Source organism: Dama dama, chromosome 27 (assembly GCF_033118175.1).
Source record: "Dama dama isolate Ldn47 chromosome 27, ASM3311817v1, whole genome shotgun sequence".
Lineage (NCBI taxonomy): Eukaryota > Metazoa > Chordata > Mammalia > Artiodactyla > Cervidae > Dama > Dama dama.
The window spans coordinates 21,299,642-21,324,519 of record NC_083707.1 but is presented as its reverse complement, the minus strand read 5'-3'; the positions used below and the strand labels follow the sequence as shown (position 1 = coordinate 21,324,519).

Genomic DNA, 24,878 nt, shown 5'->3' with positions numbered 1-24,878 from the left:
CCATCACACCCTCTGTTGTCCCCTTCTCCTCCTGCTTTCAATCTTTCCCAGCATAACGGTCTTTTCTAATGAGTCAGCTCTTCGCTTCAGGTGGCCAAAGTACTGGAGCTCCAGCTTCAGCATCAGTCCTTCCAATGAATATTCAGGTCTGATTTCCTTTAGGATTGACTGGTTGGATCTCCTTGCAGTCCAAAGGACTCTCAAGAGTCTTATCCAACACCACAGTTCAAAAGCATCATTCAGCATTCAGCCTTCTTTATGGTCCAACTCTCACATCCATACATGACTACTGGGAAAAAATGATATCTTTGACTATATGGACCTTTGTTGGCAAAGTAATGTCTCCACTTTTTAATAAGCCGTCTAGGTTGCTCATAACTTTTCTTCCAAGGAGCAAGCATCTTTTAATTTCATGGCTGCAGTCTCCATCTGCAGTGATTTTGGAGCCCGAGAAAATAAAGTCTGTCACTGTTTCCATTGTTTCCCTACCTGTTTGCCATGAAGTGATGGGACTGGATGCCGTGATCTTAGTTTTCTGAATGTTGAGTTTTAAGCCAACTTTTTCACTCTCCTCTTTTACTTTCATCAAGAGGCTCTTTAGTTCTTCTTCACTTTCTGCCATAATGGTGGTGTCATCTGCATATCCGAGGTTATTGATTTATTTCCTGGCGGTCTTCATTCCAGCTTGTGCTTCATCCAGCCCAGCATTTCACATGATGTATTCTGCATATACGTTAAATAAGCAGGGTGACAATATACAGCCTTGACATACTCCTTTCCCAATTCTGAACCAGTCCACTTTTCCATGTCTGGTTCTAACTGTTGCTTCTTGACCTGCACGCAGGTTTCTCAGGAGGCAGGTAAAGTAGTCTGGTATTCCCATATCTCTAAAATTTTTCCACAATTTGTGGTGATCCACACAGTCAAAGGCTTTAGCATAGTCAATGAAGCAGAAGTAGATGTTTTTCTGGAACTCTTTTGCTTTTTCTGTGATCCAGTGGATGCAGGCAATTTGGTCTCAGTTCCTCTGCCTTTTCTAAATCCAGCTTGAACATCTGGAAGTTCATGGTTCACGTACTATTGAAGCCTGGCTTGGAGAATTTTGAGCATTACTTTACTAGCATGTGAGATGAGTGCCATTGTGCAGTAGTTTGAACATTCTTTGGCATTGCCTTTCTTTCTGATTGGAATGAAAACTGACCCTTTCCAGTCCTGTGGCCACTGCTGAGTTTTCCAAGTTTGCAGGCCTATTGAGTGCAGCACTTTCACAGCATCATCTTTTAGAATTTGAAATGACTCAGCTTGAATTCCATCACCTCTACTAGCTTTGTTCATAGTGATGCTTTCCTAAGGCCCACCTGACTTTGCATTTCACTATATCTGGCTCTAGGTGAGTGATCACACCACTGTGGTTATCTGGGTCATTAAGATCTCTTTTGATTAGTGTTTCTATGTATTCTTGCCACTTCTTAATCTATCCTGCTTCTGTTAAATCCATACCGTTTCTGTCCTTTTGTATGCCCATCTTTGAATGAAATGTTGCTTTGGTATCTCTAATTTTCTTGAAGAGATCTCTAGTCTGTCCCATTCTATTGTTTTTCTCTATTTCTTTGCATTGATCACTTAGGAAAGCTTTCTTATCTGTTCTTGCTATTCTTTGGAACTCTGCATTCAGATGAGTATATCTTTCCTTTTCTCCTTCGCCTTTCCCTTCTCTTCTTTCTCAGCTATTTGTAAGGCTGCCTCAGGCAGCCATTTTGCCTTTTTGCATTTCTTCTAGATTCCATGTATAAGCATTGCAATATGATATTTGTTTTTCTCTTTCTGACTTCCTTCACTGTGTATAACAGACTCTAGGTTCATCCACCTCACTAGACTGACTCAAATTCATCCTTTTTATGGTTGAATAATACTCCATTGTATATATGTACCACATCTTCTTTATCCATTCATCTGCCGACGGATGTCTAGGTTATTTGCCCATGTCCTAGCTATTGTAAGTAGTGCTGCTCTGAGTATTGTGGTACTTGTGTCTTTTTCAGTTATGGTTTTTTCAGGGTATATGCTCAGTAATGGGATTGCTAGGTCATATGGTAGTTTTATTCCTAGTTTTCTAAGGAGTCTCTATACTGTTCTCCATAGTGGCTGTATCAATTTACATCCCCACCAGCAGTACAAGATTGTTCACTTTTCTCCACTCCCTCTCCAGAATTTATTGTTTCAGGTTTTTTTTATGATGGCAGTTCTTACTGGTGCAAGGTGATACCTCGTTGTCATTTTCATTTGCATTTCTCTAATAATTAGTGATTTTGAGCATCTTTTCATGTGTTTATTGGCCATTTGTACATAAGAAAGATTATAAACAAATATTCCCCATAAATATAGATGTTTTAAACCCTAAAGTAATCATACAGGTCTAATTTAAGAGTAAGTGTAAAGAATAATTCTATGTACCCAAGCAGAATATATTCTAAGAATTAAAACATGGTTGCTATATATTTTGGAAGCCAGAAATAGAATATATCTCAACAGTATATCAAAGATAAAAATATATATTATCATTTCAGTCTATACTTAAAAGTTGTTTACTTGGTAGAATTAACTTTTCATTTCTGATTTTAGTAAGCCAAAAGAGAAAACACTTCTTAATGTAATAAAGAATGTCTAGATGGGAAATACTTAATAGCAAAAAACATAGAATAATTCCTATTAGATCAGAATTGTACAAAGGTGCCTATGAAAATTGTAGTTTTAGCAACTCCCTGGGAGTTCTAGCCAATACAATAATATAAGAAAAGGTAATACTAATATGGGAAAATAGATAAACCTTATGATTATCTATATTCGATATAACTGTTCACCCATAAAACCCATAAAAATCTATTGAAAAAATAATCTTAAAAATTAAGAGAGTTCAACAATATTCAGAACTCAATTACTGTAAATCTTGATACCAACATTAGCTATTTAAAAAATATAATGGGTAAGGGAGAGCTCATTTATAATAGCAGTGAAAAAACTCAGAAATGTCTAATAATAAACCTGGAAATTTATGGAAACTTCCTGCAAATGTATTTCCTAGCTGAGATGATTCATTGAACACTTGTATTTATCTCTGCTATTTCCTGAGACGCCAGTAAGATGAGAGTAAATGAATGTATTTAAAGGCATAAATCCACAAAAGAAATGGGAGAAGAGTCATCAATGTACCAGAGATTTTTATACATTTTGGAAAATGGAAAATGAATGGAGGATTAGTAACTTATTAGACAGGACAGAGGAAACTACCACAGAGAAAGCACTGAGAAGGCTTTACAAATGAAGAGAGATTGATGTCACAGAACTTTGAAAAGTTTGGGAATTAGAAGCAACGTGAACAATAAAGAGTGGTGATGTGGGGTAGAACTGAACATAGTATGAGGTGGACTTCTGAAGCAAGAATCCAAAAACCTAGTACTCCTGCCACTAGTATTCCTAGTATTCCAGTCCATGTATGGAATATGAGTCCCAGACAACAGACTGGAGATGAATTCTCTGCATAAATTCAGTAGAGAGGACTTTGGAAGATTTCAGGTGGCCCCAATGCAGGAGATATAAGCAACACAGGTTCAATCCCTGGGTTGGGAGGATACCCTGGAGGAGGGCATGACAACCCACTCCAGTATTCTTGCCTGGAGAACCCCATGGACAGAGGAGCTTGGCGGGCTACAGTCCAAAAGGTTGCAAAGAGTCAGACATGACTGAAGTGATCTAGCATGTACAGGTAGCACTGAAAAGGGGATGAACTCAAGGTCTACAAATGGAGAAAGGTCGCCCTCCTTCCCTGTTCCAGAAGTAAACCGAATCTCTCCCCCAGAACACTGAAAGTCTCTTTTCCAAGAAGCTTAATCGTCACAGAGAAAAGACCTCCAAATTCTGAAATAAAATGACACATCCTCTTTGGAGAACAGTGTGACAGTTCCTTAAAAAGTTAACCATAGAGTTTATAATCCAATCCTTAGGTATCCACCCAAGAGAGATGAAAACATGTGTTTACTAAAAACACATACATGACTGTTCAAAGCAGCACTATTCACAGTTGCCGAAAGAAACAGCCCAATATCTATCATGTGATGAACAGATAAATAAAATGTGGTATATCCATGATTGTGTATATGCTAAGTTGCTTCAGTTGTGTCTGACTCTTTGCAACCCTGTGGATTGTAGCCTGCCAAGGCTCCTCTGTCCATGGGATTCTCTAGGCAAGAATACTGGATTGGGTTGCGATACCCTCCTCCAGGGGATCTTCCTGACCCCGGGATTGAACCTGCATGTCCTGCGTCTTTTGCATCGCAGGCAGATTCTCTACTGCTGAGCCACCAGGGAAGCCTGGTATATCCATACTGTGGCGTGTTATTTGGCAACCACAAGGAGTGAGATAGAGAGTGACTGCTGATGGCTACAAGGTTTCTTGGGAGGGGGCAGGCAAGGAAATGTTCTCAAATTATGATAGTTGCACAACACTGTTAAACTAAAAACCTCTTGGCTGTAATGATTTAAATAGGATCACGTTTCTGTATGTATGTTTTACTTCAATAAAGCAGTTTAAAGTTTATAAGGAAGTAGTCAGCCACATTGAATGCTGGAGAGACATGTAAAACAAGGACTATAAAATGTCCATTGGATTTAGCAGCACAGAAGTCACTGGTGAATTTGCTGAGTTCAATTTTAGTAGAGTAGTAGAAGATGAAAGCCAGGTTGGAAAAAATTGAGAAGTGGTGTGGTTATGGAAATGTGTAAATGTCCTAAGTGCTCTTAGTTATCTAGTAAACAGGAAAAGATTGAAGGTTCTAGAGTGGAGAGTCAATACTAAAAGGTTCCTGAGAAGTACAGATGGAGTGATTAGCCCTGTCTAAGAGAAGGATCACTTCCTTTCATGTAAAAGGAGGAAATGATAAATGCTGAAACACTTGGAAAGTGACAAAGGGAAGACAGTTTTTCTTTTATGACCCCTTTCTCTGAAATGGGAAGCAAGACCATCTGTTTAGCCTAAGTTGTGAAAAGGGAAATGGGAAGGGCAGAGCAGCTGATTAGAGAAGTACAGTAGCTCTGCAGACAATGTTTAGCACCCACTTAAGGTTAGTAACTGGGAATCTATATTGGATCTGCTGTTTGTATGTTGGCTAGTTTCTTTAATCTTGTTTTTTTTACACTAAGTTTACCAACTATAAGTCACAGAAAAGACAGACATTTGGTTCATGCAGTGTTATGATTTTGCCAGATGTCGGGGGTGGATAAAAATACAGGGGATGTGTTTTTAGAAGCATTGTCAAAAGAGTTTTTGGAATGCTAGGCCGTGAAATTCAAGTTAAATAAGAGAGAAAAAGGTTGGGAAGAATGTATGCTATTAACAGTCCCACCAGGACAGAAATTTGAGCTGTCTTGTTCACCACTTTGTTCCCAGTTCTTAGAACAATGATTGTTTGAATTAATGGTCCATTGAGACCAGTGGGCAGAGATGGTAGGAGTAGCTGAAAAAACAAGCTTGAGGGTAAGATGTGGGTGTCAGGAAGTAGTGGGATGTTTGAATTACTCAATTCAGAAGAGAGGCTGTTCACAAGCTCCAGAATATAAAAAGAAAGATTTGCTGAGAAAATCTTTTTTTTTTTTTTCCTTTTTTGACCATACCCAACAGCTTGTGAGATCTTAGTTCCCTGACCAGGGATTGAACCCCGGCCCATGGCAGTGAGAGCACCAAGTCTTAACCACTGGACCATCAGGGAATTCCCTGAGAAAGTCTTTGACCTGAGAGGTCAAAGAACTAAGAGTACTGGTTGAGTGCCATTCATGTAATGTTGACGTTAGCAAGTGTGATGGTAACAGTTGAACTGAAGGAGAAGACTAAATCAAGTGTTATCATCATGATTGAGAGTGTGTGGGTAGATGGGTGACATAGATGCAGAAAGGTTAAGGGTGGTATAGCAGATGACAGGATCCTCGGAGCAGTAGAGGTTTAATGAGAGACCAGGAGAATAATGATCAAAAACCAAAAATGGAAGCAATGATGGTCCAAATACTACCTCTTGACCCTAAAATTCATAGGGTACATCAAGTATAAGCAGTTCTCACTGAGAAGAATGTAGGGGAGGCATTGAACTCAGGAAAGAGCCAGGTTTCAGTTAAAACAGGAGATGGAGGAAGTACTCTAAGAGGAGGACAAAATACAGCTGAGTATCTCATAAGATGAAAGTTCCAGAAGCCGTGGGGGCATGGGAAGTGTTGGGTAAAAAGGGTAAAACTATAAAACATATAGGGATAGCAGTGCTCTGCTAACTTGGGATGAGTTGGAGTGGAGAATACCCTATGGGCATTGAATAATTTAAAAAGGAATGAGAGATACAGCTGATTTAGTCTCAGAAGGGGCTTCCGTTCAGCTCAGCTGGTAAAGAACCTGCCTGCAATGCAGGAGACCCCAGTTCAATTCCTGGGTTGAGAAGATCTCCTGGAGAAGGGAAACGTTTCCCACTCCAGCATTCTTGGGCTTCCCTGGTGGCTCAGCTAGTAAAGAATCTGCCTGCAATGCAGGAGACTGGGGTTCGATCCCTTGGTTGGGAAGATCCCCTAGAGAAGGTATCAGCTACCCACTCCAGTATTCTGGCCTGGAGAATTCCATGGACTCTATAGTCCATGGGCTGCAAAAAGAGTTGGACATGACTGAGCAACGTGTTTTTAAAAAAAGTATTAAAGTCTCAGAAGACCTTGGACCTAACCTAAGCTGTCTTCAGTGGGGGATTGGTTAACTCAATTAGAGTGCATCTGGGAGACAAAGTAACCTGAAGTCATGAAAAATGATATTATAAAAAATTTATACAGAAAAAATATTATCAACATTTTAACTGAAAAAGTAGTTTACACAGTCCATATGTATATTGTCTTTTTTACAAAAGGAAAACAAGAATAGATGGATGAGTAATACTTTCATAATGTTTGCAGTATGTTGTAATTTTTTAAAAGACTGGCTTTTCAAAGATTGAAAATGCTGCTTATAGAGGAAGGTGCTAAACTTAAGCCACAGAACCATTCATTTTGTCAACAAATATTTAGCTCCTACATTATATCAGATCCCATTCTTGGCCCTGGAGATAATAACACAAACAGAATAATGACCGATTCTCATCACTGTTAAAAGAGAAAAGCAAATAAGCAAAATCTGAGTGAAGAGTGTCCAAAGGAGAGAATTCAACACACACACAGGCCCAGAGGTAGGAGTCAAGCATCACAGTAGGTTTGGGGCAACCCTGCGCAGCTGGGCTGGTGGAGAGGAACAAGATTTGGAGGGAAAAGAAAGAAGAGTTCTGTTTTGAGGCCTGTCACACTGCCAAGTGGAGATACCAGGCAACAGTTTGGTGTATGAGTTTGGAACTTGAGAGCAAGGTTAATGTTAGAGCAATACATTTAGGAGTCATTGATATATTGATGTTATTAAAAGTCATGAGGATGAAAAAATTTAAAAAAAAAGTCATGAGGATGAATGAAATTACCTAAGACATGAGAGCTGAGGATTAATCTCTGGGACATTCCATCATTTAAAAGAAAAGAGCAGAGAAGGGTAATCAGGAGAGGCCTACTGAAATCACCAAAGATGAAAAAAGAATGAAAGGGGAAAGCTCCTGCATCATGCTTCGCTTTCTACCCAGTGCAGCTTATGGGATGGACTGTAAAATTGTTTCATTTCCTGGCCTTGTGCTAATATCCTCAGACACCATGTGAGACCGTCCCTTTCTTAAATTGGTGGCATGGAGCCAAGTCAGAGCTTCGGAGGCTGCATCCTCCCCCGGATATCTAAATGTCCTGCTAGGTCAGAAGCAAACAAAACAGGGAAGAGAGCTCTAGGTAGATAGATTAATTCCGGTATGGCCAAGTTCAGATTGCTTCCTGGATGGGACTGGCACAACAAACCAAATAAGCCTTCTGCTTGACACCTTTCCATAATGAAACTGTTAAAGTCAACCTGTGTGCCTAGGTGACCCATGAATACTGGCTCTGTGAGGTGCAGGGCAAGAAAGGTCAACATCATCATGCCTGTGGTTAACATATAGTCTGATTTTGTCAAGGGATGGTATTTTATTGATTTGAATAAGTTGTATGTCCCTTTACATTATTTGAAAACAAAACGTCCCCATCGGGGTCAGGCCAGGGTAATCAAATCCTGTCACATGTCACCTCAGCAAACACACTGCTCTTTATTGGTAGTTAGTACAAAATACCATGGGAATTCACTTTTTATTTTGCTTTATTGCATATATAGTTCTGGCGTAAAGTTGGGTGACTTCTCAAGTGTTGGTGTTTAATATAATCCTTGCTGTTTTGTTGCTTTTTAATCTGCCGGATTATTTGGTCTTTCCTGATAGCAAAAGTACTATGAAAATATTTACTGAACAAAATCAGCTGTGAGCTGTCACTGAAATCCAAGTCCCTGCCTACCGCAGACTTCCTGGTTCTTCTGCCGCAGTGTAATCCATGACTGAATGTGGCTTCAAGAGAAATGGAATTTTTATGATGACAGCAAACCCATGAAGATAAGCCTTTGTACTTTAGGGTAGATGAAATTGTTGGTGAAGATAGCCCCACTGAATAGGAGTATGGCAGTGTTCACACTGAGTTATAATTAATCCTACTATACTTTTTTTTTCATTTATTTTTATTAGTTGGAGGCTAATTACTTTACAATATTGAAGTGGGTTTTGTCATACATTGACATGAATCAGCCATTGAGTTACTGTAGTTGGAAACAGCAACCGTTTTCTTCTTTTACTGTTCCTTTGGTTACACATCTTTTTTAACTTGATGGAAAGATTAAAGATAAACTAGTCTAGAAAGTCGAGGAAACTGTGTTAAAAGAACACTTGGCTCTGCCACCCAGTTGCTTTGTAACTCGCAGCAGTTGACTTCTGCTTCTCTGAACCTCAGTTTCTTCATTGGTAAAATGAGAGAATCATTCCAAATTATGTCTCAGACCCATTCTTCAGTGGTGGGCGTTACTGGCGTTTAGCAATACCCAGTTCTCCTCTCTTCCAATCCATGACTGACTCTGGCCAATGAAATGTAAGAAGAAGTGTTATATCACATCCTACGTGGCTATGGAGAATCTTTGTAAGATTCTTCAGCTTCTTGTCCCTGCCAAGACAACAGTGAGGCTCACGTTACCTCGTGAGACAGTGGAGTTACTGTCTGCCTGCACCTGCTTTGAGCACATAGCATAAGCATGGGATGTATTTAAATTGTATTGAGCCACTGGAATTTTGAGGTTAATTTGTTACTGCTGTGTAACCTAATTTATCCTAACTAATACAGCAGATCTAATTCTCAGTGCTGTTGTGAATCATTCTATAAATATTTTTTTACTATATTGCATCTGAATAAAAATACTTTGAAGAAATTTGAAGCCCACAACTATTTTTCAAATGATTAATAAGTTGGTACCTTTAAAATCAGTCTTTAAACTCAAAGTTTTATTGTTACTCTGAATTTCAATTTGCATCTCTGAATTGATTGATTTCTGGTGTAATTCCTAATCCCCAATTATTTTAGTTCTATTTTTTAATAGAAAAGGCAACTGGTTTAATTTGTTTACTTAGACTATCTCTCCTTGTTTTGTAGACAACAAAAATTTGAAATTGTATTTAAAAATAGGCTTCCCATTGTTTCTGATTTTAAACTAAATTAATGGTCTATATGAAGAGATGGATATTAGCACAACATTGTTACGTGCCTCCAAGGAAAGTTCAAACAAAGCCTGTTCCTTGGGCATGAAGTAGGTCTGTCTTGCTTGTAAACAAACTTTCTCAGAAGCTGGTATCCAACTCACTCACTGGCTTGCACCCTAAATAAAGATGTTTTAGTTGAACGCAGAAATCGTTGTTTTGAATGATAGAAGCAATTGTATTGAAACATTGGCTTAATGCTATGTGAATAAAAGCTGCAAAAAATTTTCTACTAAAAAAGAAAATTTTCTACTAGAAAGGATTTCAACTTATAGATTTTCATACCATAGAAAAAATATGACATTTCCATGCCTGAAATGCTAGTCTGATTTTGGCTGAGACTTAAGGGCCAGGTCAGCTATATAACTTACAAGATCAATACAAAATGAAAATCTTTTGTTCAAAAAGTAGGATAAAAAATGTGGTTAAAGGTACTAAACCACAAAGTATGTTCCTTTAAGAAGAAATTTAATTTCCTTTAAGAAGAAAGTAGGAAAGGGACCTGAAGAGACATTTCTTCAAAGAAGACATACAGATGGCTAACAAGCACTTGAAAAGATGCTCAACATCACTCATTATCAGAGAAATGCAAATCAAAACTACAATGAGATACCACCTCACACCAGTCAGAATGACCATCATCAAAAAGTCTACAAACAATTCATGCTGGAGAGGGTGTGGAGAAAAGGGAACGGTCTTGCACTGTTGGTGGGAATGTAAACTGATACAGCCACTATGGAAGACGGTATGGAGACTCCTTTAAAAACTGGGAATAAAACCACCGTATGACCCAGCAATCCCAGTCCTAGGCGTATACCCTGAGGAAACCAAAACTGAAAAAGACACATGTACCCCAATGTTCACTGCAGCACTATTTACATAAGCTAGCGCATGGAAGCAGCCCAGATGTCCATCGGCAGATGAATGGATAAAGAAGCTGTGGTGCATACACACAGTGGAATACCACTCAGCCATAAAAAGGAATGCATTTGAATCTGCTCTAATGAGGTGGACAAAACTAGAGCCCGTTATACGGAGTGAAGTAAGTCAGAAAGATAAATATTGTATACTGACACATATATATGGAGTCTGAAGAGTTGGCACTGATGAGTTTATTTTCAGGGCAGCAGTGGAGAAACAGGCATAGAGCACAGACCTGTGGACTAGTGGGAGGAGAGGAGGGGAGGGGGGTGTGTGGGGAGAGTCAGATGACATTCACAGCACCGTGTGTGACACACAGCCAGTGGGAACCTGCTCTCTGACGCAGGGAGCTCAGACGGGGGCTCTGCCACAGGCTGACGGGCGGGGCGGGCTGGGAGACGGGAGGGAGGGGACGTGGGTGTACCTGTGGAAGATTCTTGTTGATGTGTGACAGAAGACCACAGAATTCTGTAAAGCAATTATCCTTCAATTAAAAATTTTAAAAAACACGTGATATATGAATAATATCATAAACCTACAGTTAGCAAAAAAGTATATTTTGATATCATAATTTTATATAATAAATAGTAATACTCTATTAATGTGATAACTTGGTTGATCATAAAATTTTTCTGGTTCACATTTCTTCAAATTCATTTATTAGATCATCAAAGTTTATACTTTTAGCAACTTTATTTTAAGTGATATAATTAAAAGCAGATTAGTTGCTCTTGGCAAATGAAAGATCACACATAAATTTTGGTGATTTTTAATTTTTAGAAGGATCTTTCTGCTGATGCAACTGACACTGGAACTGTTAAGAATATTTTATAGACTATGACACCATTTGGATAGATTTCTAATAAATTATTTCAAAATATAAATTTTAGTATGTCTAAAGCTGATGCTTCTTATGGAAAAAATTTTTTAAAGATTTAACTCTTCATTAATTTCATATGTGTTTATCAATTTAAATTTGTACAATGCCATTTTAATGTTTTCTCTAGCATTTCTTGTAACTTGTAGAGGTCATGCAAGAGACCAAAAGTCACTTGATGGTTTATAGATAATTCAAAATGCCTATTATTCTTTCTATTACCGTATCTTAAATTACAAAGAAAAGTGAATTTTAAAACTGTACTCCTCATTTATCTGTTCATTTGAAGCTGCATATAAAAACAATGTTCTTTTCCATCAAATGCAGTCATCTTTATATTTAATTTCTATTTCTCAACCAGTGGATATTTGCTTTGCAATGTTGCAACAGCATTTAACATCAGAGATTCTAAACTCTTTGAAGAATCCTAGTATCACTTTGATATGCTATGTTACAGTGTCCACATGCATGCTTTTATTTTGTAATTTACTGGTGTTTATTGCCTAAGCACTGGCAGTTCTTAACTCCATGCTCAGGCCAGAGAGCTAATATTCTCACCTTGGGAATAAGCTCTGGGAAGAAGGCAAGCCAGCCTCCCGCCCGCGCCACCACCACTGCCCCTTCTGTCAGCATCACGTGACTCATCTGGGGCCCTGCACCAGCACCCCCACACTGCTCTGGCGGGAAGGTGCACACGGGCAGGAGCCGGCTATCTGGCATACACACAGTGCTGCGGGCCAGATCCCACACATTGCCCAGCGCACTCCTCTCTCACATGCGTGCTTCCTTGTTCCATCAGACTTTATTTCTGATAGACAAGGTCAGAGGTAAGATCACTAAGAATTTCAAGACAGCCACAGCAGAGCCCTGAGCCGGGCGTGGAGCCCCGTGCAGCTCTGCAGGTCACACATGCCCTGCTTAGGCTTCACGTTCTGTCCATAGAAATGATGTGTGACCCTTCGTGTGAATGAATGTGGAGGGAGATCCTTTTGTGCCTTTGGCTTCCAATACTGGAAATAAAAACAGTGAGACGTGGATGAGATGTTATCGACCATAATTTGTTTCTCTGCCTCTAAACTGCTCTAAGTTTACTTTTTTATAAAAATTCTAGACATTAAGGCACTCCTTCTTTAGGGGGATTTCTTTAGTTTCAAGTAAGAGTTCCTTTTCCAAGATTCTTGAGAAAGTGGGAGTAGTATATCAGGGCGAAATTAGCATTTATTGAATACTTATCACATGTTGATTTATTGTTATTGTTCAGTCACTAAGTTGTATCCAACTCAGTGACCCCATGGACTGCAGCACATGTCCTTCTCTATCTCTTGGAGTTTGCTCAGATTCACGTTCATTGATTCGGTGGTGCTATCAAACCATCTCATCCTCTGCTGCCTCCTTCTCCTTTTGCCTTCAATCTCTCCCAAGCATCAGGATCTTTTCCAACGAGTCAGCTCTTCACATCAAGACCCACATGGTGGGAAAGATAGAAGGCAGAAGGAGAAGAGGGCAACAGAGGATGAGATGGTTGGATGGCATCATCAGTTCATTGGACGTGAATTGGGCAAACTCCAGAAAACAGTGAGGGACAGGCGGGCCTGGCATGCTGCAGTCCATAGAGTTGCACATGACTCTGTGGACATGAAGAGTTGGACTTGACTTGGCAGCTGAACAACAAAAACACTCTGCATATAAGTTAAATAAGCAGGGTGACAATATACAACCTTGTCGTACTCCTCTCCCAATTTTGAAGCAGTCAGTTGTTCCTTGTAAGGTTCTGTTACTTTTAGACCTGCATACAGGTTTCTCAGGAGACAGGTAAGGTGGTCTTAAAGAGAGATTTTAGCAAGTCTCTCTGACGGCAAAGACTTTGAGAGGCAGCTTTAAAAGTGCCCTGTGTGTGAATGCTGGAAGCAAATGACCTAGGTTCAAATCCTGACTCAGCGGGTAGTGGCTTCTTGCTAGACAAGTTACTTCTCAGAAGCTTAGTTTCTTCATATAACTAACGGGGACCTACCTCATTGGGTTGTGTAGAGGGTTAAATGAAAGGAAGATAACATGTAAAGCGCTGAGAACAGAGCCTGAAATTGGTGGCAAATGTCTCTACTAATATCGTTACTGCTACCATGTTACCTTGCCCACTCCACAGTCTCTCTTCACAGGTTAGTAGTCAGTAGAAAAGAAGGGCTTATTAGAGACAGACAGACAACAAGGCCCTTCTGGTGTTTACCTTCCCTAAAGTTCCCAGAGAAGGCCCTCTTGTGTATGATGTGATCTGTGATCTGATTCTTATCCTGGGCAGCCCATCTCTGTGGTCTTTTTGGATTTTAATGTTCTGCCAACTTGATCATTTTCTGTCTGGCTTGTATGTGTTACAGGTATGAGACGTCTCTGTTGGATTTGGTTCAATCTCTGAGTCCAAAGACTGCTTCGAAACCGCGGCCCCATCGCTCCAGAGAAGCTGGATCATGGAATCACAGTACTTGCCGACTCAGTCCTCTGAAATCAACCTGGAACAAGACCAGGGCCGGCAGCACCCCCGAAGACCTGGAGGAGAATCAGATTCTTGAAGATATCTTTTTCATTTGATGCTGAAGCATGTGCTGCAGAGTTTCCATCAGAAATGAGTGGGTGTCTTTATGTACCGATATAGGATTTTAAATTATTTAACTGTAATTGTGTCTCTCCTTTCACAGGGACCTATCTCACTAGTATCCTGTTATGTATGGAATTTAGAAATCATTCTAACAACCCAGGGTGTTTCTGATTAGACCAGTCAGTAGGTAACACATTAAGGGTGGGTGAGGGTGGAGGGCAGTAGCCTTTGTGTGCTAAGCAGAGATTAGAAAATTAACAAAGGACAGAGGCATGGCAGAGGCCATTGTTTACTCAGCCTCATTCAAGAGTGTTTCCTTTTCAGTATTTTGCTGGAAAAGTTGGGCTGTGTTTTGTACACAGGGAAAACCTTTCCACTGAAAGATGCCTCTGGTTTCAACATAGCCCCTTTGTAACATAAGCAGTTTTGAAAACGTAGACCCTTTTACCTCTCCCCCCTGTTTTCTTACCACCTACCTCTTTGCAATGCAGTCAGTTAATTCTGAAGTTGGAGTCGGTGCCCTTCCCATCACAAGCAACACTGAGGGCCAATCGTGAGTCAGCCCCTGTAGTCATCAGCCTTGGCAGCTGCCCGCCCCATACCCTAGAGTGCTTAATGAGCTAGAGAGATCCACCCCCCGCACCCCAGCCCTTGGAAACTGGCATTAGATTACATAAGAGAGTGCTACCCTAGTGGAGGCGCCGGCCAAAATGCTTGTTCTCCCATCTGCCATTTCCTTGGGTAAGTTAGAGCAGTCTCTCGGTATCTTTCCTTGATCCAAGTGTCTGTCTTATTCACCCTCGTGAACGTCCGTCAGTGGCTGCAGGCTCATAAGCTTCCTGGCCTCCCCTCTTTCCCCATGAGGAGCCAGAGCCCTGGTCGACCAGGCCTTGCGTGTGCTCTGCCCAAGGCCACTGTCTCATGGCCCCACAGAACCACCTCCTCTTGCCAGATAATGTTCCCCCCTGCTATCCCACTGGGCCCCCCAGAGAAAGCCTGTGGAAGAATTACACCCAAAACTCCAATTCTCAGCTCTCCTGTTTGACAGAGCTCTTGAGCTGGGTTGCACTGCTTACAGAGGGCTTTAGTGGACTCTAGCAGCATCCCAAGCTGACGGGCAGTATCGTGAGCCTGGTAGAGCCAGTGAATTGAAAACTTTCAAGTCCTTGGAAGCAGGGGGGGAGATGCGTATTACTCAATGACTTTATTTGGTGTAGGGGGTGTTGCTTTTCTCACTCTCCCTTTCACCAGCCCCAGACGTGAACTGAGACTGTCAGTCATTATTAGTAGCCAAGGTCAGAACATGCAGGGCAGCCTGCAATTAGTGAGACACGTGGTTTCCTTGAAGTCTTTATCAAAACTAGATTATTTCAGCCTACAGAAGCCTTCCAGAACAGCTTCCATGTCTGGATAAATCCAGATCTCATTGTCTTTTCAGACTGGGCCCTCTCACCTCGGCCCAGCCTTCCTTCACTTGCATCTTTTTGTCCTTTGGAGGAAGGAATATAGCCTGCCAATTCCATATGCTCAATCTGAGGGAAATATCAGGTCAGAACAAACTAGCTATAGTCATTCAGTTGAAAATTATTGCAGATTACAGTCTTCTCTGAAAGTTCACCCCTGTGAAAGTAATTGAATCAGTGCCATCCCATTCCAAAAGCCTTTGGAAAATAGGCTTTTCTTGGTGTGGCAAAAAAAAGGGGGAGGGGTGAAAACAAGCTGAGAGCCCTTGGCCACTTTCTCAGTTAAAGTTAGATTTCTGAGCTATCTTTCTGTTCTCCGTGTGTCATGCCCACCTTAAGTACACCCAGATCCTTCAAATCATCCACAACCACACTTTCCCCTCCTGGACACCAGTGTCCTTACTGCTCTCTGGAGTGAGAGGATGCCAGAAAGACCACGAAAAGGCCTGTGATGTCTTCAAGAAACTTGTTTGCCTTTACAAGAATCATAAGTAGGCTCTAAACTAAAGGCTTTGGGGGTCACATGCCACAAAATGGAGTTTAACTGCTTGCTTACCTCTCCTGAATGAGCAATCTGGAACAGCAAAGATGGATTTTCAGCAGAGCATCAATCAACCTGTTTTTCATATGCCACAGTCCCCCACCAGTTGCCTTTCTCTATCCTGTAGGCATTTCCTGGATGTCAGGGCAATAGGATGTGAATTTGTGTCTGGTCTAATGTCTTCATTATGAATTGAACAGTATATGTTAACATTTCAATCTGTGTCTCACTTTGAGATCTATATATATATGTATGAAAAGGTTGTTGTAGAGCCTCGAGGCTTTTGTGGAGCCCGGAGGCTTAACCTAATTGCAGACTAAGCTACCAAGGGAGAGGGTCGGCACACAGGGATCTGCCTTTTCTCTCAGTAAGCGCTCCCGACAGTGACTGGGATGCACTTACCCAGCCTCCAGCCACTTCCCCAAAGCAAGGCTGGACAGGACATGTGCGGGGGTTGCTGCTGCTGTTACCACTTCCCCACCCTGCCTCCCACCATTCTAGGAGAGAAACGCCAGTCAACATTTGCAAAATGGGGAAGGACAAATGCCAACAGACGCTCCTTAAGTAGGGCCCAAGGTGCGTGATTTCAAAAGCCAAGTCTGCCAAGGGAAAGGTTTTCCTGGCGGTCACCCTTCCTGGAGGCACACTTGTGTTCACAAACCTGACCTCCATGGTGGGGGCTGGTCTAGAGCACACCGAATGTTGTGGGAGGAAGGGGCTCCCTCCTCCTCCAGGGGCCCTCCTTTCCCTTGACTCTGCTCTCATACGAGAGATTTGCTGGTCTCAGATGCCAGGGAGGGGCCAGGCCTAAGGAGCAGAGCCAGATGAAGACTACCATCGTTAGGGTGGGGGCTCTGACAGACTCCCCCTAACTCACCCTCTATCCCCACCTCAGGGTATGTTATTTTTAATGTGGGCCAATGTTTCTTTTTATGAGGTTTTATGGTAATAAATTATCTGTATGGCTATTTTCCCCATGTGGTTTTGATACTGAATTGCTCCTTGAACATCCCTCATCAGATAAGTGGAGTTTAGCTTGAAAACAAAAACAGAGCCTTGGGTTATCATTTCACTTAGTATTTGTTAAAGCAACAGGAGCTTATGGCCAATTGAAAGAAACCCATGTCTTGTAGGTTTCCTGGCTGACTCCAGCTCATGCCCATCACATAAACACTAAGGCTATGTGGTCACTAGAATGGAGGATTCAATCTCTGTGTACTGCTGAGCCCCTTCTATGTCCCTTTTCACAAAACTGCTCAGTAAAGAACTGTCTTGGCACTTGGACACAGGAAAAATAGTCCTGGAGGAGAAAATGGCAACCCACTGCAGTAGTCTTGCATGGACAACCCCATGGACAGAGGAGCCTGGTGGGCTACAGTCCATGGAGTCACAAAAAGTCAGGCACGACTTAGCAACTAAATAGCAAACAGTTGGCTTTAGGTGCTGGGAAAACACCAGCGAGGGCTCGCATGCCTGAAGTGCTGAGTTTTGAGATCACATCTGTGGATTCAACTAAGACAGCTAAAGGCCCTATCCTGTCCCTGCTCCCCTAGCCAGCTTGGCACCTCCCTCTGAACCAGGAGCCTTTGCAGCTGCTCCTCAGAGACAGAAGTGATGAGAGCAAAGTCATCACTCAAATGGCTCCCAAGCTGAAAATGAACTAAGTAGTGTTTGACCCGATTGAAGTAAGATTACTCTTGAGTCTAGGAACAAGGCCTGATCCTCAGAGGAAGAATAAACACAGTGAGAGAGCCCGCTTCATAAGTTGGTAACCAGCCGCACAGTTCCTTCTGAGTTTCTCAGATTTGCTATTCAAGGTGGGTTGTTCCTGAGCCCCTAGGGTTCCATTGTTCCATTCAGATCTGGGACCTTTTACCCTCTCAGGCTTCAGCCTCATAGCTCACTCACATCCAGCTCCACCACATACATGCTCAGAACTGAGCAAGCACCTGGAAAATGTGCCTGGGTCCTTTTCTGCTCTCCTCATCACAATTCCATCACCTTCCAGAGTCACAGAAGTCTGTGACTGGATTGGACCTTAGAGCCCATAAAATCCATCACTTTGATTTTACAGATGAATCAAGTTCAGAGAAAAGTGAGCTGTCATATCCTGCCAGTGGTAGGTCTGGCCACCAAGCAAGGACCGCACCCCACCCCCCGCCCCGCCTCCGCCACTGCAGGACATCACTCCTTTGATGTGTGTTCGAAGATGAACATTTTTAAGAATCTCAACTAGGATTGAACATTCCACCGCCATCTCTTGTGAGGTGAGCTTTTGTAGACTGCTTGGACCAAAGCAGGCAGAAACACAGCATGTCCTTTCTTCAGGGGATTTAGGTTGGTAACCCTCAAGGAGTGAATGCCACCGTCTAGAACTTCTTTCTGTTCATGGAGGTGGAAGCCATGGGAAGATTAAAGAAAATCCCTGGGAAAAAGCTAAATCTCTCCAGGTGGCATAATGGACATCACTGTCTTCTGTAAATAATAAAGGCTATTACAGCCCTAGTTAGGACTTCTTCTAAAAAGACAGTTGGCAAAATGAGAGTGAGGTCCACCTTCAACTGGCTGGGGGAAGTGGTAGATGTAAAACTAGTAGGAATGACCTATATCATACGTTGTCAATAGGGCAGCCAAGTACTTTGACCATGACCTGCCAAAACCCACGCTTGTCTTCATTGGTGGTTTCAGTCAGTTGAGTGGCTCCCCTGGACCCATCATTGTGTCACATGCTGTTGACCCCACAAAGGAAGAGAGTAACAGCACAGGTTATGGAACTAATTGGGCTTCCCTGGTGGCTCAGATGGTAAAAGAATCCACCTGCAATGTAGGAGACCTGGATTCGATCCCTGGGTTGGAAAGATCCCCTGGAGGAGGGCATGGCAACCCACTCCAGTATTCTTGCCTGGAAAATCCCCATGGACAGGGGAGCCATGGAGTCACAAAGAGTGGGACACGACTGAGCGACTAAACACAGCACATGGAACTAATTAGATCTTATCCAAATCTCAGTTATACTGCTTCCTAGCTGATTAATCTTAGGCAATTTATTAACCTGTAAAATAAGGAAGATAATGCATGCCTCATAGGAAGGTTATAAGAGTAAAATTCAATGAGATAATGTATGTGAGCTACTCAGTCATGTCCGACTCTTTGCAACCCCATGGACTGAAGCACACCAGGCTTCCCTGTCCATCACCAACTCACAGAGCTTGCTCAAACTCATGTCCATCGAGTCGGTGATGCTACCCAACCATCTGACCCTCTGTCATCCCCTTCTCCTCCCGCCTTCAATCTTTCCCAGCATCAGGGTCTTTTCCAATGAGTCAGTTCTTTGCATCATTTGGCCAAAGTACTGGAGTTTCAGCTTCAACTATTTCCTTTAGGATTGACTGATAAACAAGAGTTATCTCAGTAAATTTCCCAGTGACTGGTAAACACTATAGTTTCAGATAGCAAATTGCTGGACTGAGTTTACTTAGAATTTGTGGGAGGAGGCAAAAAAGGAGGGAATTGTAACCTGGGCTTGGGAGGAATATCTAAGATGGATGGAGGATGGGGACAGATGTGGTAGGTGGGAAAATACAGAAGCTGAATGCTCATTGGCGAGAAAGCTCAAGATATGTTTTGAAAGAATGCCTTGGTGGTCCCAGCTAGTAGTTGAGGTTCCAGACAAGAACACATGGGCATGCACTGAGAGATAGGCCAGGCCCAAATTGTGAAGACTGCTGGATGCCAGGCACTGGAGTTCCATCCTTCAACAAAAAGCCATGAACTATTTTAGAATCACTTGTTCAGAAATATCTCCCATGCAGGAGTGTCAGGCTCTGTGGGGGAGCGGTGGTGTGGATGAGAAAGGGAAAGAAGGAAACCAGTACTGGGTGCCTACCAAGTGCTGAGCAAGGTCTGTAGATGCCTTACCTCATTTAATCCTAAAACTTGGGTGGCAATATCCCCCTGTTAGAGATAAGGAAACTGATCTTGGAGAGGTTAGGTGTTGGGCCTCAACTGCTAAACAGTGGAGCTAGAAGGGGCTGGGAGACAAGTGTCAAGTTCTATGGGTGTACTCCTTGTTCCATACAAGTCTTCCTCTAGCCTAAGCAGGGAGCACTTTAGGCAGAGACAGCTGTTGCACAGGTCACATGAGGTGCTGGGAGAACTGTCACTCCATCCTAGGATTGGATAGAAGACTGTAGAGTGGAGATGCTGCTATTAGGATCAGGCTTCCTAATACCACCTCCCAAGATTGGACTGTGGGACAGCCCACCCAGAGGAGAGTTGGGACGGTAGATCAGACAACCTAGGATTCATGTCGCTTGCCAGGGACTGAGTTGGAAAGAAAGACCTTGAATGAAATACTTAAATCAACCTTGCTCTGTTGAGAATGTGCACAAAATGAAGTCAGATTGCCCCTGGCTGGAAAGATAAATAACAGAGCATTAAGGAGGAAGTGATGAGCATGGGACACAGAAAAAAGTCAGGACTTGCTCCATTGAAGCTCGCTTCATGGAAACATTGGACGGGAGGGTTGATAAGATGCTGAACCCCAGTAGCGGCAATAGTGATATCAAAGAGGAAGATCTTACAGGAAAATAAGAAATTTCTACGAATCCTCATACTATGCTGAAGGGAATGTGAAATGGTACAGCTGTCTTGGAAAATAGTCTGTAAGTTCCTCAAAAAGCTAAACATAAAGTTACCATATGACTAGCAATTGTACCCCTAGGTATAGACCCAAGAGAAATAAAAACATTGTTTAGTCGCAAAGTCGTGTCTGACTCTTAAAGTCTTGTCCATCTCTTTGCGGCCCCATGGACTACAGCGTGCCAGGTTTCCCTGTCCTTCACTATCTCCTGGAGCTTGCTCAGACTTACGTCCATTGAGTCGGTGATGCTATCCAACCATCTCATCCTCTGTTGTCCCCTTCTCCTCCTGCCCTTAATGTTTCCCAGCACCAGGGTCTTTTTCAATGAGTCAGCTGTTCATATCAGGTAGCCAAAGTATTGTAGCTTCAGCTTCAGCATCAGTCCTAATGAACATTCAGGGTTGATTTCCTTTAGGTTTGACTGCATTTGCCCTCATTGGAGTCCAAGGGACTCTCAAGAGTCTTCTCTAGCACCACAGTTTGAAAGCATCAGTTCTTCCGCACTCAGCTTTCTTTATGGTCCAACTCTCACATCCGTGCATGACTATTGGAAAAACCATAGCTTTGACTATATGGACCTTTGTCAGCAAAGTGATGTCTCTGCTTTATAATTTGCTGTCTAACTTTGTCATAACTTTCCTTCCAAGGAGCAAGCATCTTTTAATTTCATAGCTGCAGTCACCATCCACAGTGATTTTGGAGCCCAAGAAAATAAAATCTGTCACTGCTTCCACTTTTTCCCTATTTGCCGTGATGTGAGGAGACCACATGCCATGATCTTCATTTTTTGAATGTTGAGTTTTAAACCAGCTTTTTCACTGTCTTCTTTCACCTTCATCGAGAGGCTTTTAGATCCTCTTTGCTTTCTGCCATTAGAGTGGTATCATCTGCATATCTTGATTTCAGCTTGGAGTTCATCCAGCCCAGCATGATGTACTCTGCATATAGGTTAAATAAACAGGTGACATATACAGCCTTGATACACTCCTTTCCCAATTTTGAACCAGTCCATTGTTCCATGTCCAGACCTAACTGTTGCTTTTTGGCCTGCATACAGGTTTCTCAGGAGGCATGTAAGGTGTTCTAGTATTCTCATCTCTTTAAGAATTTTCCAAAATTTGTTGTGATCCACACAGTCAAAGGCTTTGGCATAGTCAATAAAGCAGAAGTAGTATTTTTTCTGGAATTCTTTTGCTTTTCCTATGACCCAATGGACGTTGGCAATTTGATCTCTGGTTCCTCTGCCTTTTCTAAATTCAGCTCAAACATCTGGAAATAAAAACATGGGTCTACAGAAAAATTTTTTCATGGATATTCACAGCAGCATTATTTATAATAACCAAAAGGTAGAAACAACCCAAATGTCTATTAGCTGATTAATGAATAAACAAAATGTAGCATATGGACACGTGGAATATTTGGCAATAAAAAGCAGAGAAATGCAACCTGCAACATGAATGAACCTTGAAAGCATAAAGCTAAGTAAAAGAGGCCAGTCAAAAAGACCTCGTATAGTATGATTTCAGTCCAGATGGGCAGAGCCACAGGGACAGAGTCTATTAATGGTTGCCTAGGGTGGTAGGGGATGGGGGTAATGGAGAATGACTGCCAAAAAGTGTGGGATGTCTCTTAGGGTGATGAAAACGTTCTAAAAATTTATTGTGATGGTTGCATAACTGTGACTATACTAAAAAATCACTGGCTAAACTGTACTTTTTAAATTAGTACATTATATGGTATATGAATTAGATCACATAAAGCTACCACAAGAGAAATGTCCTGGGGCATTGGTTACTGGGTGGCAAGGAGTGCTGGAAAGTCACGAGCAAACACCTCATCTCCAAGGCTCTGAAATGGCTTGAGTGAAAGCTTAGATTTGTGAGGTGTTGGGGAGAGCGATGCATCCACAACCGCTCATCTTAGAAATCAGCTTGTGAAGGAAGGAGAGACCAGAAGAGCTGATGGAAGAGAAAGTTCGGATCAGCTACAGGGAGCTTTTCCAAGTTAGGGGGGCCTCCCCTCGATTCCCAGACTGGTCCCGCAAGGTGTTACCAAGAATCCATGAGCAATTTTCATGATTTGAGAAAGACTGGTGGAAACCTTCTGTGTCTGCAGAGAAAAGCTGCACAGGCCATCTGTATTACTTCTTTATGTTGTAATTAATAAGTAAGTAATCTTTATTACTCCTTTATGTTGACCTGGAAGTCACTCTGTCAGGATGTGATACCCTTGGTTATTGTTGGGGGGGGGGGGGGAGTCACCTCTGATTTGTGGCATATCTTTATCACAACGCATGAATCTGTGCTTAATAAACATGCATATAAATCTATATATGCGTTTCAGGAAACTGTTTCCCTACATGGGGTGCATGGGGGAATCATCAGAGGAGCTCCCTGGAGATGCAGAATTCAGGGACTGTTAGTAACAGGAGAGAACCAAGCCATGGATGGGAAGAAACTGCGATAGGGGACAAAAATAATGTCACTGCAGGGTAATGATGCGGGAGGGGCAGAAAGAGCCAGGGAAGAAGGACCAGAAAGGGAGGAATGTGTACAAAACCTCGGGCTTGTGGAGTAGAGGCCAGGAGGGGTGCCAGGAAAGCCTCAGAAACTCATGAAGCTCTTCCCATGGGCCAGACTCAGGGCTGGGCCCTGAGGATCTTATTCAGTGGCCTCTTTTCATACTTTAAAAAAATTACTGCATGGGGTTCTTCTTGTAAGTTACCTCAAATCCTTAATGGAATGAGACTAGGCACACATCTGTGTATACCTAAAATTTGAGGGTGACATCATTGGCACCAATAATGCATTTGTTTTAACAAGACTTACCCAAGGTCGTCAGAGCATCGAGTAGAGCATCCCAAGTAAAGAGTGCAGACTTGGAAAGAGGATTGGGAGGGTCATTTCTCACGTCTCTGCTGTCCTACCCTCAGTCTCCAAGTAGCCCCGAGTTCTTCTACTTATTGGCCTGCCCACTGCTCACTTTTCTAGTACAATGGTCTGTTTGTTGACTTTCCTGTTCAGTGGCCCAGATTCATCCTTACACGTGTGACTTCACCTCTCTCTGCTTCACTGTTATCTTTAAATGGAGATCGCAATGGAACCTACCTCGCAAGGTTATTGTGAAGGTTAAATAAATGAATTTCTGGAGAGCGCTTGGCAGAAAATAAATCAGTGCCCAGGGAGGGTAACCTGTTATGACTCTCCTCCAGAAAACTACCAGGGTTGTCATCACATCACAGCCTGGCTCACGTGAGAGGTAGTTTTCTATCGCCCTTTGAGAGCCTGGACTTCGAGCACAACGCACAAGGCTCTTGGTGATTTGGCTTGCTACAGTCTGGAGACCTCCAGCCCCCTTTTCCCGCTCTCTCTCTCTCTTGACTTCTGGGCTCCAACCACCGTGAGCTTCCCTTAGCGCCTGAAGGCACTATAATGTTCGTTTCCTGACCTTCTTAGGAGCTGTCTTGGCCCATGGGCACACATCGGCCGTGTGTACGCAGTGGCACTGTGCTGGGTTGCCTATGTATCTGATTCCTCCTGTAGGCAAAGGTTGCATGACGGCCAGACGAGGATGTCAGTCTCCTTCATCAGTGACTCCCTAGAGCTCAGCGTGGCTGCTGGCACCTGCAGGCTCTCAGTCCTTGTTTCTCAGCTAGATGGACAGGGAAGGGGCTGGGAGGGAGGATGGGTAGGAGGGAGGGAGGAAGGGAGGGAGGAAAGACATGAAACAGAGCTGTGTTTCCAAAGTCCAGCCCTCTTGGCACTTTTCAAGGCTGCTCGCAACTCTCACGAGGGAGAGTGGGGCCTGGGATGCCGCCACTACACCCCCACACTGATGAGCCTTTTCTTTCCAAAAGAAATCTGAGATTTGTAACTTCCTGGCCTCAAGTCCAGAGGAGTCTGCAGTGCTTGTGGGTCAAGGAGCACACCCCTGAAAGAGACACCCCAGGTTCTCCGCACCTCACCCGCATCCCTTTCCACCTCCCCTCCCTCCCTGCATTCTGCCCCCCTTGCCACCCGCAGCCTTTGGGCATCTCCCGAAGACACACTGCTTCTTCCTGCCTGTGTGACTTCCGAGCCCCTCGCTCTCCGATGGATCTTT

The 24,878-nt window shown here is 42.7% G+C and overlaps 1 protein-coding gene and 1 non-coding gene across 7 annotated transcripts in view; one reads left to right on the top strand and one right to left on the bottom strand.

Moving 5' to 3' along the window:
• Nucleotides 1–23,016, top strand: part of KIAA1328 (KIAA1328 ortholog) — a 406,212-nt gene extending 383,196 nt beyond the window's left edge. For all 6 annotated transcript variants that reach the window (XM_061131341.1, XM_061131342.1, XM_061131345.1 and 3 more), the window contains one exon: nucleotides 13,914–23,016. In XM_061131341.1, coding sequence (XP_060987324.1) covers nucleotides 13,914–14,124 — 211 coding nt within the window. In that variant the 3' untranslated portion in view covers nucleotides 14,125–23,016. The remainder of the gene's footprint in view (nucleotides 1–13,913) is intronic.
• On the bottom strand, nucleotides 5,690–5,762 carry TRNAE-CUC (transfer RNA glutamic acid (anticodon CUC)). The gene has a single exon. It is a non-coding gene; the product is annotated as a tRNA-Glu (tRNA).
• Nucleotides 23,017–24,878: the final 1,862 nt, after the last annotated feature.